Source organism: Echinops telfairi, unplaced genomic scaffold, assembly GCF_000313985.2.
Source record: "Echinops telfairi isolate 266 unplaced genomic scaffold, ASM31398v2 ScPeMD7_60;HRSCAF=208, whole genome shotgun sequence".
Lineage (NCBI taxonomy): Eukaryota > Metazoa > Chordata > Mammalia > Afrosoricida > Tenrecidae > Echinops > Echinops telfairi.
In genome coordinates, this window is record NW_022103958.1 from 44566790 (window position 1) to 44585927 (window position 19138).

The 19138-nt window shown below is 38.5% G+C and overlaps 1 protein-coding gene across 1 annotated transcript; it reads right to left on the bottom strand.

Annotated features, from left to right (window-relative positions):
- Positions 1 to 2837: 2837 nt before the first annotated feature.
- LOC101644424 (olfactory receptor 10T2-like) lies at positions 2838 to 3779 on the bottom strand. Its single transcript, XM_004716421.1, has one exon. The coding sequence runs from the start codon at positions 3777 to 3779 to the stop codon at positions 2838 to 2840; it is 942 nt and encodes a 313-aa protein (XP_004716478.1).
- Between the last annotated feature and the right edge of the window lie 15359 nt (positions 3780 to 19138).

Consider the following 19138-nt stretch of genomic DNA (forward strand, 5'->3'; position numbering starts at 1 on the left):
TCAAATATCCTTTAGAATATAGACAATATTCTTAGGTTGTTTTACTTTTTACTCAATTCCACTTGATTTATACTTCTGGAAATTTGCCAAGTTTCACAAGTCTCTTCTGACCTGTATCTTAGGGGACTAGAAATAGTGGAATCGTATGGGAATATTGTCTAGGGAATCAATCAGGCAGAAGAAGAAAGAAAATGAGCAAATAATATGATGAATAAGCAAAGTACAAAGTTTCACTTTACCTTTTAAAATTCTTTTCGAATTGTTCTTCTCTCTATGTAGAATTCTGGCCTATGTTAGTCTGCTCTTTGAAGAATTATATTATTTCTTGCCAGCAAATCTACTGTTCACAATTTACTTCCCTTTTTATCTCCATGAAGAATACATTACATCTTCCTTCATGGGAAGGATAATTTTGTTGGATTAAGAATTTTAGGTTGGTGTATTTGAGTGTGTGTTTTCTTTAGATTTTTTAAACACTTGATTCCACTTATCTTTGTTTGCATAGTTTTTAAAGAAGAGCCTAATATAACTCTTATTATTTTTTCCTCTAATTATTTTTTCTTCTGGCACTTTTAAGATATTCTCTTTGACTTTGGTTTTCTGTAATTTAAATATAACATGCTTAAGTGTGATTCCACCCTCCACTCCACTATTATCATGCTTGGTATTATCTGAGCAGCTTGGGTGTATATTGGAGTCTGCTATTAATTTTTGGAAAATTCTTATCCCTAATTTATTATATTTTTCTACTTTATTTCATCTCCTTTTGGTACTTTCATTAAATATGCATTACAGCTTTTATAATAAACTCATGATTCTTGGATATCCCGTTTTGTTGCTTGTCTTCTTCTTCTTTTTTATTTTTGCATTTCAGTTTGAGAAGTTTCTCCTGAAAATATCTTCACTCTCACTGATTCTTCCTTTGTTCCTGTCTTGTATAATGACAAATCATCACTAGCATTTTTCATTTTTTACAGTTATTTTGATTTCTAACATTTACTTTTTATTCCTTTTAGAGTTTTTCTCTCTTTTCTCATATTACCCCATTGTTCTTGCATTGTCCACTTTTCCCATTAGAGTAGCCAGTGTATTAACCATCATTATTTTAAATTATCTAGCTGGAAATCCCGAATATCTGTTATATCTGAGGCTAGTTATGATCCTAAGTTTGTCCCTTCATACTAGGTATTTTCTTCCCATTTAGCATTTCATCTGGACTTCATATATGATATAATAAGAATTGAGGTAAATAGGTCATTGAGTGAGGATTTATGTTTATCTTGCTGGCAATAATTCCCTGCTTAGTGTTTGCAGAATTGGTAAGTGTTCTTGGCTTCAGTTTCTCCCATGTCTTTATATTTGGCTCCATTAATGTCTCTGTTCTCTATGCTGTGACAGGTCTGAGATCTAAAAAAAAAAAAAAAAAGGCTAAGAGCCTAGTGCCTTTAAATATCTTTTTCTTCAACTTCTGAAATTTTCCTATGTCACCCCTCAGCTTTATACCCCCTAAACTTAATTAAAATCTGGTTATCTAAAAACAGAACCTCTTCTTCTAACCATTGTTGAAGAGAAATTACTCACACCCCTTCCCTTATTCTATCTAGAGGTACCAGCATATAATGTTCTAATTTTCCTAGTTTTTACTATGTTTCTAAATCACTACTCTGCTATCTTCATGGGAAAAAAAACGTGTCCTTATTTGAGACTAAAGTCATGTAACTATGAAACCATATAATATTTTCCCCAGAGTCCTTTATAACCATCCACTAACTTCTCTCTTATTAAGGACGTTGGCCCTGGGTTCTGTCTTTTTTCACATCCCAGTCCTGTATCAGCATAATTAGCATCACTTATGATTCAGATGTGCAATTATAAAATACAGCCTCAAAATATCTTGATCTTAAGTCATCTCCTATTTCCCACATTCTACTATAAAATCTCACTACCAAAGCCACCAGGTTATCATAGCACACAGCACTTTTCACCTGCTTCATAAATTAGACATGGTTTAGTTTTAACTATGCTGTAAGTTCATTTAAATGGCTTTTAAATTACCATAGATACTCGTGTATAAGCCGAGTTTTTTGGTCACATTTTTAATGCAGTTTTAATGGTACAATTAGGTGCCGTGGCTGATATTCGGGGCAGCTTATACTCGGGTGTATAATATTTGCTTTCTGAAGATGAAAACAAATTAATTTTAAAACCATAGAGCTCAATACTTTGGTAGTAGCTAGGAAGTAAAACTCTTAGATTCTGAATATTTTCCATGGAAATTCATATCTTAAAAATGTCTATTGGGGTGGGGGTTCATTTTTGTTATTTAACTATTTTCCAGGAAGTCAGTCATTACAATTAAGTTGCTAAGTAGTCTCTTAAAGTATTTTTTAATTTTCTTGGTATTGTTGTGATTTTCTCTTCCTTAATTTTAACTTTATGTTTTTGAGCATCTGTTTTATTTAGTAAACTTTTCATCTACTTTCTCTCTATTTTCCTCATTTCTTCACTCCTTTCCTTCCCTGATTATCTTTCCATCTTTTCCACCTTAGAATAATTTCCTCTTTCCTCCAACACAGCACCTATTTTGCAAATATTGGGTTCCTAAATACACTTATATGAATACATATATATTTATGGTTTATAGACAGAGATATAAAATGACTTTTAAAATAATTTATTAAATCAGCATCAGTTTGTAACATGGTGATGCTAGCACATATCAGACAATAGACAATGTTTTAAGTGGTTTCAATAGGAATTGATTTTTCCATTTTAAGTACTTAATGTTCTGGCTTTTTTAACAACATACAGTTTTTCAATGTGCAAGGTTCTTTTATTTATTTTCTGAGTATAAGTCTGTTTGCACTGCCCATTACTTTCCAGAGGGCTGTCTGCATTTCTCTGTTTCTTAGACTATAAACAATGGGGTTAAGCAGAGGTGTCAGTACTGTGTAAGTCACAGCCATCAACATATCTTCACGAAATGACGCACTGTTCCTGGGCTTCAAATAGACAGAACAAGCAAATCCATAGTGAATGCACACCACCGTGAGGTGGGAGGAGCAAGTTGAGAAGGCCTTATACCGTCCCTTTGCAGAGGGCATCTTCACAACCACAGACACAATGAAGACATAGGAAACCATAATCAGAATAAAGCTACCCACCAGCACAAAGGCACAAAGCACAAAAATAACCATTTCATGGAAAAACGTGTAATCACAAGCAAGCAAGACCACAGGGGAGATGTCACAAAAAAAGTGCTGGATGGTTTTAGAGTCACAAAAAGACAAGTTGAATACTGTACAGACAATTGTGAGAGAAACCAGAATCCCAACTGCAAAAGAGGCCATTATCTGCTGAAAGCAAATCTTTCGGGTCATCAACATATGATAGTTCAGTGGGTTGTGGATGGCAGTATAGCGGTCATAGGACATGGCAGCCAAGATGAAACAGTTATTGCCTCCCAACCCGAAAAAGAAGAACATCTGTGTGGCACACTCAGGGAGAGAAATCATCTTGGTCCCTGATAGCAAGTCGGCCAGCATTCGGGGGATGATGACCATAGTGGTACAGGTTTCTGAAAAGGAAAGGCCACACAGGAAGAAGTACATGGGGGTATGAAGGTTGTGGCTGAGCTTGATGGCCACCATTATGAGCACGTTTGCAGCTAAGATGGTCACATGGGAGAAGAAAATCACCACAAAGAGGAGACGCTGTAGGTCTGGGAAACTGGAAAATCCCCACAAAAGAAATGTGTCCCCTGTCGTATGATTATTCATCCTCCTGGTGGGTTCACAGCATTCCTCCTGTAATTTCAGAGGTACTTGAGAACAAGGTCTGAGATGATTGTAAGATGTTCCTTCACATTTATATCACCTGGCCTAACTAATATCTAGGGCTTCCAGCCAAAGGAAAGATAACTCGGATTAAGAGACCTTGAGATAAAAGAGCTACGTGCACCAAGCTGATGCCAAGGGCATGAGTCAGTGATGAGAACGAAGTTCTAGGAGAAGAATCTGTAAGTGTGCCATCGAGTGAGCATACATACCTTCTAGTGGCCCACTTGCCTCTGACCCCTTTCTTTCTTCTGCAGCCAAGACCTGCATAAAAGAGGAAAATATGGGGGAAGGGAGGTAATGCTTAGGTTCTCATCTACAGAACTAGTCCACTAGCACCTGTAAATGTTTATGTATGAGTCAAAGGTAGCCTAGAATAGAGAGAGCCTAAACAATGTTAACTGAATCTACAAAAACAATTCCTTTCCCTGAAAAAAATTCCGGAGAAATAAGGAAAGTCTTTGAATAATTACTTTCTTTGAAAGTGTCCCTATCTTAAGATATTCCCCAGTATGCATAAGGTGCTTGGCTGGCAGTTCTGCCAATGAATAGACCCGATAAATTAATTTGTCATATTAAAACATACACAAGTTTCCTAAACATTTAGATAAGTTAAGACTTGAGGTATCTTCTATGAATCTGCATCTACTCAATGGCAGTAGATTTTTGGGGGAATACGGCCATTATTATAGCACAGACAATCCTGAAATAATCATATTAGCAACTAATACTTACAAACAGATAAATAGGCATGCTAGAGGTATGGGAGTGGGTAAGGGAGCACACCCACCTGCAGGCATAGGTTTGGTTGTGGATATTTTTATTCATACTTGTAGATGCTGCATGTATATTAATAATGGCCACAGAGCGCACAAGAAGCACAGTCATCAAACTGTTTAGACATAGCCAGACATTGGGCAGGACAAACCCTTTAGTTTGAAAGTGAAGGATCACAGACTTGAGGGTCAGCTACATGTGTTGGCACGACATAGTCCCTAAAGACAAAGGTCTTCATCCCACTGCTGGGGTCTTAGAAGCTTGGGAATGGCCAACTAAGATGCAAACATTGGTCTCTTCCCATCTGGAGCAAAGGAAAGTGAAGAAAATCAAAGATCCAAGGGAGGTATTTGCCCAGAGGACTAAAGGACCACATGAACTACAGTTTCCTCTAGACTTAAACCAGAGGAACTAGATGGTGCCCAGCTACCACTGTGACTGGATCATTCTGACTGAGATTTCAACAGAGGGCTCTGGATAGAGCAGGAGAAAAATGTTGAACAAAAAAATCGGATTCACCATTCCTTCTGACCATAGTCCAGGGATGGGAATAGCCTTAATTTCAGACAGAGAGAGAGCATTGTTGTCAACTATGGCAGATGTATTTAGGTAGAAAGTCATACCTTTTCATTGGATCTCCCTTTGACATATATTAAAGTTATTTCAGTTTTTAATATTTTCTACTTTCTTTTTGAGTGAGGTTTTTCGCAGTTTGGTTTTGTTGTCGTTGGTTTTTTTGGGGGGGGTTGTTTGTTTCTATTTTTTCTTGCGTTTACTTAGTATACTTTTCTGTATATAAATCTAACATTAGTAAATCTACAGAGACTATAACTACATTAATAACTATCTAGAAGAATAGCAAGGAAGGTTGGAGAGAAATGGAGAAATAACAAACATGAGTACAAGAGAGAAATTGTTCTGAAATTGATTATGGCGACGATTATGGTAACACTTCTTAATAGAATTCAACTATTAAACTGTATTGCATGTGAATTATATGCCAATGACACTATTTAAAAAGGATTCACCAGGCTTGTTGGTGTGGTACAGGCTGGAGAGATGTCCAAGAGCATGGGCCTTAGACACCCTTCTGACCTGAAACTGAAGGCAACCCTGGAGTTGACCTTTCAGCCAGATAATTGACTAAACAAAATTGCAAACCCACTGCCAGCAAGCTGATTTCAATTAAACAAACAAGATTTTTTTTAAAAGACAAAAGATAACTGTCTCCCAACCAGGTATACCTTGAATTTTCAATGGTTATGGAGAGGCTATTTAAATATGGGATGATATATTCTTCTCATGATGTCCTGATTAGTTCTTGTGTTTTCAGTATAAATTTCAAGATATATTCTATTCTATATCCTGGTAGAAAGGGGCTTCCTTGCAATACAGTTCTGGTAAAAAATTAACTTAAGTTCCTAAGGTCATTGACCAAGTCATATTTATATTTCACCCTTTCTTCAAATATCCACTCTGAACTGATTACAAGGATTTACAAATAACCCCCTCCCTGGGGGACAGAGAACAGAAAAGTGGGTGAAGGGAGATGTCAGACAGTGTAAGACAGGATGAATAATAATAATTTATAAATTATCAAGGGTTCATGAGGGAGTGGGGAGCGGGGAGGGAGGGGGGGAAATGAGGAGCTGATACCAAGGGCTCAAGTAGAAAGCAAATGTTTTGAGAATGATGATGGTAACAAATGAACAAATATGCTTGACACAATGGATGTATTTATGGATTATGATGAGTTGTATGAAGCAATAAAATTATTTTTTTAAATATCCACTCTGTGTGTTAGAGGACAGCATGGCAGTGATTAAAGGGTTTTCATACAATTTAGGTTCAGCTCAGGTAACAAGATACTGAGGGCACCTAGCATGGGATCTGTGGTGGGAAAAATGCAGGGAGAGAAACACTGGGACATATTCTGTAGGATCCATAGAAAAGAGAAGGAAAAAGAAAACAGAGGAAAATAAAAGAAATACACCTTCAGCTGCTAAGTTCCTTTATGTAAATAATTTCTAAGCCCAGAATGTAGTAGGAAGCAATTGTGGTACACAATATTTTTTCAACACTTGAAATATGCTGGACTATATGCTAGATGTTTGGTAGAATTATCTCATTTAATTCTCCAACAACTCTATGAAGTACGTATTCTTATCTTTTTTTAATCTCAAGGTTAAAAAAGCATATGTGAAGGTATAGAATAGGTAAATGACTATCCACATGGGAAAATATAAGGTGATGTCACATGCATATGATTTCAGCACACATAGAGGAAAACATTATGATGGAAAAAGATGCAAAGTTAAGTGAGAGGGGATACGTCTGTAGCTACTTTGGAGTACGTCATGGGGAAGTCTGATCTATCGACATGGCACTCAGCATTAAGCAGCCTGTCATATAAAGACCCAGGGAAAAAGCATTCCATGAACAAAAACTATTAGAATGGATGAGTTTAACAAATAATAGCAAGTTAGCCACTATGCCCTGAAGACCTCTCCTATAGCCTCTTCAACAACTTTTCCGATACTGTGTTTTATGCATTTGAAAATAAAAGGACTGTGTGACTTAGAGAGTCACTTAATTTACCAAGATGATAAAGTTGGTAGGAAAAGGAGCTATTATCATAGGCATGAAGTGTGACTTTCGAGAGAACTTTTCTTGACTTCAAAAGAAAGCTGTCTATCTACCTTCAAGCCCCGCAGTATGACATAAAGGTAGTATCTCCTGCCACCCACTCACCTGTAAGTTGAACATCCCAGTCCTGTCAGCATAACGTCTTCTCTCCACACTTTAGTTTTCTTTACTGTCCTTCTGTTTTCATAAATTACACAATTCAAGTCTCACATTCTTAGAAGCCGTCCCTAACCACTCTGATCGATTTCGCCACTTTGTCTTCTGTTTTTATATCTGATTGTGTATTAGGTGACATTTCACAAGTTTGCATCATGTTGGCATTGTGACATTTCAATGAATAAACAGGAACGCTCATAAGAGTTTTTTTTTAATGTACTGATTAATTCTCCCCAAGTTTACCATTTCTCTATTATGTATTTGTTTTATTTGAACATTTACCAAAGGAAGGTTGCTTCCTCCTTCGATAGATTTTAAGATCCATGAAGGCACAGCCATGTCACTTAGCAATGCAACATATACAAATTTAGTGTTGAACCCATTGTTGCTCAGTTGAATAAACTGTAGTGCAACAAGTCTTTTTCCTAAAGATGGGTTCAAATTACTGACTTTAAAAAGAAAACCCACCAAAACTCTAGAAATGATCATTTTGGAGCTTAAAGTAATTATTTTCTTCATTCTAGACATTATAACTTGATTTCCACCATCTGTCTGTCAGATTGTTATGCTGTGGTTGTTTGTGCATTATTGTATGACTGGAAGCTATGCCTCTGGTGTTTCAAGTGCCAGCAGGGCCACCCATGTTGAACAAGTTTCAGCAGATTTTCCACATTAAGACAGGCTAGGAAAAAGGACCTGAAAAATCGATTTCTAAAACTTTGGAAGGTAAACACGTTATAAATAACAGCAAAAACATTGCCTATAGAATACAATTGAAAAAGAGGAAGACCCTCAACAAGATGAATTCATACACTGGGTGAAACTATGGGCTCCAATATAACAATTGTAACGATGCCTCGGGACTAGGCAGTGTTTTCTTCTGTTCTGTACAGGGTCGCTATGAGAGGGAAGGAGGAAAAGTACTTAACAACAAGATAACTTGATTTACTGAGGCACCAAGTCACAGTGGACTGGCACATTGGCCTTCTATCAGGGTGCACACTGGAATCAGCTAGGGAGTCTTTGCAAGAGTTATTAATCCCTACTGACTCTCAATCCATGTTTTTGGTAGCTTTTCCAAGAGGAGAAAATAAAGTTTCCCAAAAATATGACATTGGTAGGCTGAAAAATGTGTGCTGAAATTTTGTTTCCTTGTATTTATTTATGTTTATAATAAATCCTAAGTGTAAAATTCATAGGAAGTATTGGGTATGGCTGAGAATATGTTAATATGGCATTATTCACATAACCACAGTGATGCTTATGGATCCTGAAAAACAGAAATTGAGGATGTTTGCTGGCTAGCATTTTGTGATAAATTCATTCTCACCTTGGTTCCTATCACTCACATAGACTGAAAGGGACATAACTGCTTCCTATCCCAGAAACCTGTCCAGTGTTTGGCAAGCATCTACCCAGGCAGAAAGCAATTGCTCTTAGAATTCCTTTCTTTTCACTTGTGAGATCGCAAGACTTACAAGAATGTGGGAATTCTTCTGAATTTTAGGCTGTACTGTACCTCCTTTGTCTCATTCTCTTTTCAAAACTCTAGACAATGGACACTAGTCTGCTTCTCAAGATGTACATCAAAATTGTGGCCAGACTGGGGAGGGCTGGGTCTACCATGTTCCTTATCCCTGCTCTCTGGAATGAATAGGAAGTTTTTTGTTTGTTTTTCCTCCTTGAAGTCAACCTTAATCCCTGCTTACAGACTGCCATTAGGTGATTCTGACTTGTAGAAACCGTGTAGAGTATTTCTAAGACTTAAAGCTTTAAGGGAGCAGAAGGTGTGATGTTTCTCCTGTGGGTTTAAACTGTGGCTGCTGGGTTTAAACTGATAACCTTGTGGATAGCAACCCAACAAATACTCATAAGGCCACTAGGACTTCTTTAATTCTTCCTTAAGGGACACTTTTTGAAAGGTAGAGAATTGGTGAATATTTAATACCACGTCTTGGGAAAACTGAATTTAACTCACATTCAGCACCAAGCAAAAACCCCCCCAAAACCCTCACTACCATCGAGTAGATTCTGACTCATGCTGACCTTAGAGAACAGGGTAGAACTGCCTCTGTGGATTTCCAAGACTGTAACTCTTTATGGGAGTGGAGAGCCTCATCCTTCAGAGCAGCTAGTGGTTTTGAATGGACGATCTTTCAGTTAGCAGCCCAACAGATTACCACTGCCCCATCAGGGCGCCTTCTTTCAATTCAATGAGTATAGAATTCAAAGAAATGCAGGACTTCTGTATGATTTTCTACCTACTTTGGAAAACATTCAATTACCTATAAAATAAAGAGGTATGGTTTATTGAATTGCAAGTGTGAATAATGGTTAGAACATTTGACCAAATTTACACATTGCAGAGTTTCATAGGTTCATGTTATTACTGGTTATAAGTGACTATAAATGTTGCTTCATATGTGTGAAAAGTTAACTTCCCTAGGTATTTCCATGAGAATATGTCAGATCCATGAATGGAATGATTGTTGTTCTTATAAATCACAACAACATAGTTAGGAAATTAAGTGTTCCCTTTGGCCAGCAGTTTATTTTTTATTTTTTTAAAAAGGGAGGCGGAAGACACAAAAAGATCCAAATTGTTTAAGATTCATTGTGCTAATTGTATATAGTGAAATTTGATGCCTACATGTTTATAATTAAATTATGGGTGAAACTATGAAAATTACAGAAAGGATGTATTTATTTTTCATTTTACACTCTTGTTCTCAATTTTGTTGATGTAGCAACATAAGCCAAATAGAATAAAATTAGTTTTTGTTAGGTGCCGTTGAGTTGATTCTGAATTATAGCAATCCTATACAACAGAATAGAACTCCACTGTGAAGTTTCCTAGTCCGTAATCCTTAAAGAAGCAGGTAAACAAGTCTTTCTCCAGAGAATGGGTTCAACTCGCTGACGTTTAGGTTAGGTGTGAAGGACTTAAGAATTGCACCAACCTCTTTAGCTTGAAGATTACACCTGGAATTTCATGAGAGTTTATGGTTTAATTGGATTGGGAATGAGCAGAATTAGAGAGCGAGACTTAAAGAAAAAGTTGATGTCTATCATCCTCTCACAGAAGGGTCGTGGGGAGGAGACAAGCAAGTCAGGGTGCAGTATAGCACCGATGAAACACACAACTTTCATCTAGTTATTTAATGCTTCCTCCCCCTCACTATCATGACCCCAATTCTACCTTACAAATCTGGCTAGACCAGAGCACGTACACTGGTACAGATAAGAGCTGGAAACACACGGAATCTAGGACAGATAAATCGCTCAGGACCAATAATGAGAGTAGAGATACCAGGAGGGTAAGGGTAAGGTGGGGAGAAAAGGGGAGCCAATCACAATGATCTACATATAACCCCTTCCCTTGGGGATGGACAAAAGAAAAGTAGGTGAAGGGAGACAAAGGACAGTATAAGACATGAAAAAAATATATATATGTATTATCAAGGGTTTCATGAGGAAGGGAGGGTGGGGGAAGGAGGGGGGAAATGAGGAGCTGATACCAAGGGCTCAAGTAGAAAGCAAATGTTTTGAGAATGGGTTCAACTCGCTGACCTTTAGGTTAGGTGTGTACAAATGTGCTTGACACAATGGATGGATGTATGGATTGTGATGAGTTGTATGAGCCCCCAATAAAATGATTTTTTAAAAATCCATGTGTATCAAGCAATTTAATCTCTTTGATAATGATTTTCTTCATCTATAAGATGAACATAAAGATATATCTTTGCTTGTTTGCAATGGCTGTGCACACAAAGTAGTACAGAGCAATTGCTTAGTACTTGCTGTGTCACTTCATCTGCCGAAACATACATCAATTTATAGACAACTCAGCATTCATAAGTGCTCAACAATACTCCCCTCGAACAACTTACTTGGAAGCAAACCTCTCTCTGTTTACTTGATCTTTGTCTGGGAATTGCAGACTTATTTTCTGCTTACAGATTTTCTAAATTCCACTTATTTTTTTTTGTCGATGCGCCAACTATGCCAGGAATAAGAACACAAAAATAGTGTTTCTCTCCAGCTCAATGGTGACCTTAGTTTCTCCAGTACTTTCTAATATGTCTGTTAATTTCCATAGCTACTTGGCTAATAATAGACAAACAGAATATTCAGGATAAAGAGAAATGTAAAATAACAGTCCCACCTTATGTCAGAGGAGCATCACTTTCTGATCTCTTAAGATCAGGAAAAAGATAAAGAAAAAAATTATGAACAATTTGAGGTTCACAACTTATTCAAACTTCTCTGTAATTTTATAATGCCATTTAAGGATATGTTTTATGTCAGTTGGGTCTGCTGAATGACCTTGCTGAGTCCACTGTACATCTGAAAGTATGTGGTCTCTTATGGAAGACAGAGCATTGCCATCTCCCTTCTGTATGATTGGAGAGAAGTTCCAGGAGGAATACAACCACAGATTTGAGGGCTCCTGAGACCAGAGCCCCTTGACATTACTCTGAGTTTCTTTCCTTTAGATACCTGGAAGATTCTCTTCTATGTACCTAGACATAATTGTGATAGCCACAAAAGATTCCGTTTATCCTGACATGTCATCATCATTTTCCGTGAAGTTTATGTTTATTCTTCTGAACAAAAAATTAAGATATTGAAATTCAACATGTTAAATATATTTTGTAATGTGAATGATTACTTCATGTATATCTCACTTTCTGTTCAATGCCAGTTTTTAAAAATGTTTTCAAAAAGTTCCCAACCCCACAGGTCTCTTTTGTACTATGCAAAGGATAGAGCTAGGGCCTAAAATGATGAAACTTATAAGGCTATTTGTGAGAAAATCAATAATAAGAAGGACAGATTATATATGATTGTTGTGATTATTTTCTGATGAGACAACTCTTCTGTAGTAGGCCATACTAAAGGGGAAAATAACTTTCCCCCCTAAATCCTCAGTTATTGTACTATTTAAAAAAAAAAACTCCAAATAAAAGCATTTTACTTTGATTTCTGCATATCCACTAAACAGATTGTTCTGGGCTTATACTTTTGTCTAATAAACCTCCCTAGCATTCATGGATTTAAATAATACAATATTTATAGACATATATAGCAGGGTTTCATATATAAAATAGGAGACATCAAAGTTTTGTACACACATAAGTCAGAGTACTGATGATGGCTGTTGTGTGCACCTTAATTGGGTCTTGGGCCTCTCTCTATAAACATGGTACCTTGATTCCATAGATGAAATCACAGGAGAGCAAGGCAGAAACTGTATCTCTCTTTATACCTTATCTACCTCAGTAACTTTTAATTCTATTCAACAAGGCAGCCACAAATCTCTGCACAAATTTTGGAAGAAAAATATATAAGTTCCTTTTATTAATTCTTTAGGGAGATATGTTAGTCTGGATACTTTAGAGAAACAAATCCACAGAAACTCATATGTATGACAGTTTTATATATACTTCTGGGAAGATGGCAACAGAGTAACACATACCAGATGGACTCTGCATAATTCAGCCCAGGAGAGCTGTTTAGAGGGAAATTCAACACTGCTGGACCACAGGAGGAGCATCATAAAGATAAATAGGCACAGACCCACAAGGTTTTGAGGAGCTGGAGGCCAGCTAGGGCTTGACCTTAGCCCCACCACTGTCTCTGCTGGAGCTGGGATTATTTGAAGCCCAAGCGCAAGGGCTTAATCTCAACCCAGCCACAGCTTGCTGCCCCCTAGGGGCAGGGACTAAACCCTTGCAACCTCATGGGCAGGGATTGGGGTTCAGCTACATTGCTACTTTTGTTTCCCTCTCTTCTCTATATCCCCCCACCCCCACCCCACCCCAGTCTCGGTGGGCTGTGTCAGGGCTTTTTCTCCACACAGTCACAGCTGGACACTGCTGTTTCAGGGCAGGGACTAAACCCTCGAAGCTCCTCAGGCAAGGACTGGGTCTCAGCTACATTGTTACCTTTGTTTCCCTCGCTTCTCTATATCCCTGCACAGTCTCCACGGGCTTACATTTTAATTTATTTTTTCTCCTCTTTGTCTCTTTCCTAATCTCTCACACTCCACTGTTGACCTCGAGACCACTCCTCTTAACCTAGAGCAATTACACCAGTGCCACACCCAGCAAGGTGAGCTCCACCCTGTGCCACTAGCCCGAGTCTCGGGAAAGCCCTGAGGCCATTCACCAGGGGATAATCTGCCCAACTTCTTACTGGGGCAATCCAGCCTGAGGGCCTGTGGGGTTGAGGCAGCTTGGCCAACATTCCAAGCTGCTGCAGGAACCTCTGCCCAACCTCTGCAACACCAAAGCAGGCAACCCACCAGCCTTCTGACGCACTCCCCTGAGAGGGAAGCCACGGGAGGATAAAGTCATAGGTTAATTCCATAGTGAAATTAGCTGTAGGCAGTTCAAAAAAGCATTCCTACAAGTCTCCCAGAGAGAGCCAGTGCTCTTTGACTCCCTGGAAAATGGCACCTGGCTCCTCTAAAACAACACAATGCAAACAGCCATTGGCCCCAACGACCTCAACAAAAAAACAGGAAAAACAAAAGGCAATGGCAGAAGATGTCCCGAACATAATGGCATACATAGAAGAAGCAGACATTGAGCTGCTATAGAAAGAAATTTTCAGAATGCTGTTTGGAGTATAGAGGATATGATGGAAACAATACAGAAAAGGATGAAATAATAGAGGAAATAAAGGCCATACACCAAAGGAGCTTAGGGAGGAGATAACAAAAACCAGTAGCAGAAACTCAGACCTCGAGAATTGACTGGAGGAAGCAGAGAATGGCATCAGTGACTTGGATGACAGTCAAGCAGACTTTAACAAATGAGAACAAAAATCTAATAAGACGACCAGAGAAGCTGAAAAAAACCTAATGAGAGACCCAATAATAAGTCAACCAAACACTCCAAAAGATGAACAAAGGAATCACAGCGTCAACAATTATAGCAGGTGACTTCATTACACCACTCTTTGACAAAGACATATCACAAGAAAAGAAACTCAACAAAGAGGCTAGAGATATAAACATTGCAATCAGCCAATTTGACCTTATAGATATCTACAGAGCTTTTCATCCAAATACAAATAAAATCACATTATTTTCAAGCCCACAGGGTACATATTCAAAGACAGACCACATGCTGGGGCATAAGGCAAATCTGCATAAAGTAAGTGTATTGATATTATACAGAACACTGACAACTGTGCCATAAGGCTGGAAATCAACAAATGGAAGATGAAGAAAACAAGAGAAAATAATTTAAGGATGAATAAATCTCTACTGCAAAAAGAGTGTGTACTGGCATATTTGTAATCACAAATGAAATAGGAAATTTCTAGAAACAAACAAGAATGAGCACATGACATACCACAACTTATGGGACATAGCAAAGGCAGTTATCAGAGGAAGTTTCATAGCAATACATGCACACCTGAGAAAGGGAGACTCATGATTGATATGATGCCACAAAATTTACAATAACTAGAGCAGAGTCACCAGGACAATCTTACTACCTTAACAGCAAAGGAAAAGAAATAATAAAAATCTGGGCTGAGATTCATGATAGGGAAAATAAGAAAACTATGAAAAAAATTAATGCTGTTAAAAGTTGGTTCTTTGAAAGGTTATACAGAATCGAGCGACCGTTGGTAAACCTAACCAAAGAAAGGAGGGAACAAATATCAATAGCAAGAATAAGGGATGAAAGAGGGGACATTACAACAGACCCTAATGAAATCAAAAGGATAATTACACAGTGGTACGAAGGATTGTACTCCAATGAGTTCAACAACTTGGAAGACCTGGACAAATTCTTGGAAAAACAATCCCTCCCTAGACTATCCTCGATGGACATCAAGAATCTCAACAGACCCATAGCAAGAAAAGAAATAGATAAGCTTATTAAGGGATTACCAACAAAAAAAAATCCCCTGGACCAGATGGCTTCACTGGAGAATTCTACCAAGCATTTAGGGAAGAACTAACACCAATCCTACACAAATTCTTCCAGAACATAGAAAAGGACAGCAAACTCCCAAACTTCATCTACGAAGCTAGCATAACTCTGATAGGCAAGGATCCCACAAAAAATTGAGAACTACAGACCAATCTCCCTAATGAACATCAATGCAAAAATCCTTAACAAAAAACTAGCTAACAGAGTAGAAAAGTATATAAAACAAGTAATACACCATGACCAAATGGGATTCATACCAGGGATGCAGGGATGGTTCAACATATGAAAGACCATTAGTATTATTCATCACATTGACATGAAAAAGTTTAAGAACTACATGATAATATTGATAGATGCAGAAAAAGCATTTAACAAGATCCAACACAAATTCCTCTTTAAGACACTTGAGAAGATAGGAGTGGAAGAAAAATTCCTTAAGACAATACAAGCTATATATGAAAATTCAACAGCCAAGGTGGTAGTCAATGGAGAAAAGACTAACACAATCCCCCTGAAAAAGGGTACCAGACAAGGATGCTTCTTGTCCCCACTCTTAATATCGTGCTGGAGGTTTTAGCTAACAGCATAAGACAAAGAAAAGACATCAAAGTTATACACCTGGGGAAGGAAGAGGTGAAACTATAACTATTTGCAGGTGATATGATTTTATATATGGAAAGTCCCAAAAACTCTACAAGGAGAGTACAGAAAGCAATATAGGAGTTTGGCAGAATGGCAGGATACAAGATCAACAAACAGAAGTCCATTGGACTGTTATACACACCAGATAAGACCACAGAGGAGGAGATCAAAAACGTGGTAGGTACCCTTCACAATAGCCAAACACAAATTAAACTATCTAGGGATATACCTGAGTAAAAGAACAAAAGATCTATATTGGGAAAACTACAGAACACCATTACAAGAAACCCAGAGCAACCTCAACAAATGGAAAAATATCCCATGCTCATGGATTGGAAGACATAAAATAGTCAACATGTCAATTCTGCCTAAGGCACTATATAAGGTTAATGTAATCCATATACAATTACCCTCATCTTTCTTCAAAGAAATCGAAAAACTGGTTACCAACTTCATATGGAGAGGGAAGAAGCCTAGAATTAGCAGAGAACTCCTCAAGAAGAATGACACAGTGGGAGGACTTGCTTTACCTGACTTTAGCACCTATTATACAGCCACAGTAGTCAAAACTGCATGGTATTGGTATAATGACAGATACTCAGACCAATGGAAAAAAACTGAAACCCAGAAATAAAATCATCAGCATACAGGCAACTGACTTTCATAAGGGCCCAAAATATATCTAATGGGAAGTGGATGCCCTCTTTAACAAGTGGTGCAGGAAAAAATGGATATTTACCTGCAGAAAAAATGAAGCAAGACCCTTATCTCACTCCATGCACAAGAATAAAGTCAAGGTGGATCACACATCTTGAAGTTAAACCCCAAACTATTATGGCCATCAATGAGGGAATTGGGACCTACTTGAGAACTTTGGCAAAGGGAATACATAGGGTATCAGAAATAGGGAAGGACACAAACACAGAGGAGACACAAATTGACAAATGGGATATACTGAAGATAAAACACCTGTGTACATCGAAAGAATTCACCAAGAGAGTAATAAGAGAGTCCACAGATTGGGAAAACATCTTTTGAAATGACACATCAGACAAAGGCCTTATTACTAAAATCTATATTTCTCTGCTAGCTTCCAAAAAGAAAAAACTAATTGCCCACTGACGAGGTGGGCAAAGGATCTGAACAGAAGTTTCACAGGGGTAGAAGTTCGAATGGCCAACAAACATATGAGAAAATATTCCCAATCTTTAGTCATAAGAGAAATACAAATTAAAACAACAATGAGGTACCACCTAACACCCTCAAAGATAGCCCAATTCAAAAAATCAGAAAGTAAGAAGTGTTGAAGGGGCTGTGGGGAGGCAGGAACTCTTATCCACTGCTGGTGGAACTGTAAGTATGTACAACCACTATGGAAGTCGATCTGGCGATATCTAAAACAGATGGAAATTGAGTTACCATTCGACCCAGCAATCCCCCTACTAGGCATATACCGAGAAAAGGCAAGAAACAATCCAAGTCCAGACATCTGTGCAACAATTTTCATTGTGGCACAGTTAACAATTGCAAGGAGTTGGAAACAACCCAAATTTCCATCAACTAACGAGTGGATTAAAAAGCTATGATACATACATACAATGGAGCACTATACATCGCTAAAAAGCAGTGATGAAAGTATGAAGCTCATCGCTGCATGGGAAGAACTTGAGGAAATAAAGCAAAGTGAAGTAAGCCAAGCACAAAAGGACAAGTACAACATGATTCTGTTGAGGAAAGCTTAAAAAAATGCAAAAGGGGCATAAGGAAAAAGTTACTGTATACAAACATTCTTGGGGTGAGGACCAGGTAGTATGGCAGGGACCAGACCAAATACAGGGATACATATGGTAGACAACTAAAAAGGAGGTGGGGAACGGAAAACTAAAAATAAAAAAGAAATGGGTCATGGGGGCACAGGGCACTAACCCACCCAAGGGGAGGGTATTGTTTCTATCTCCACAGGGAGAGACCAGACTTCAACCCAGTGGTCCAAGATGTGAATGCAAAATGCCGGCGGGGAGTAGGGAACCAGTGAAGAGGTCTGAGGGGCCAGCCCCAATCCCAACTACTTCGTGGACACCCGCCCCTCCCCCAAGAATAATTTATTTCAAAGGACGGCATTGAATCTGTAGCTCTGGGAGAGGGGCATATCTGATCAGAGCACACGGGAGCATATGAAGGTGGAGGAAGAGAGAGTTGAGCACATCCTGGCCCACCAAGCCTTGAGGACGATGTTCCCAATTAGAGCTGCCAGTCCACAGAGAGGACCACATGGCCGGCCCCACTATGAGACATGACACCCCTCACTGACCCATAGCCCTACAGGGGACAACACCGGAGACACAGTGTGGGAATTGCACCCGCACTTATTCTGCCACACTGAGGCAAAAAAATTAGGGGGGTGCAACAGAACAGCAAGGGAACAGAGCAGCGAGGTCCTCAGGGAATGCTAAAGGTGGATTTGGGGGCCAGGGTGTGGTGCCCCAACAGACTGAACTGGAAAACACTTTTAAGGCCAACAAACAGTCCTTAAACTAACTACACGCTTTACTTTCTTGTTTTGTTTTGTTTGTCATTGGTTTGGTGTTGTTGTTTTGTTGTGTATTGTTGTTTGGTTTTGCTCTGACTTGTTTTTGTGCATGTTATTATCTCCGCATGTCTGTCTAAATAAGATAGACTGGATGAGCAATCTGGAGAAGAAAACAATGGACCAACAGTTCCCAGGAGACATGGGAGAGGGGGAGGGGGGGAAAAGGAAGTGGTGTTAACAAACCCAGGGACAAGGGAACAACAAGTGATCCAAATTGGTGGTGAGGTGGGTGTAGGAGACCTGGTAGGGTGTGATCAAGGGTAATTACTGAAGAGGAATTACTGAAACCCAAATGAAAACTGAGTATGATAGTGGGAAGGAGGAAAGTCAAAGGAAATAGAGGAAAGAGCTGGGAGGCAAAGGGAATTTATAGAGGTCTACATAAAGCATGTACATATTCAATATATTTATATATGAGGATGGGGAAATAGATCTTTATGCATATATTTATAGGTTTTGTATTAAGGTAGCAGAAGGACATTGGGCCTCCACCCAAGTACTCCCTCAATGCAAGAATACTTTCTTCTATTAAATTGGCA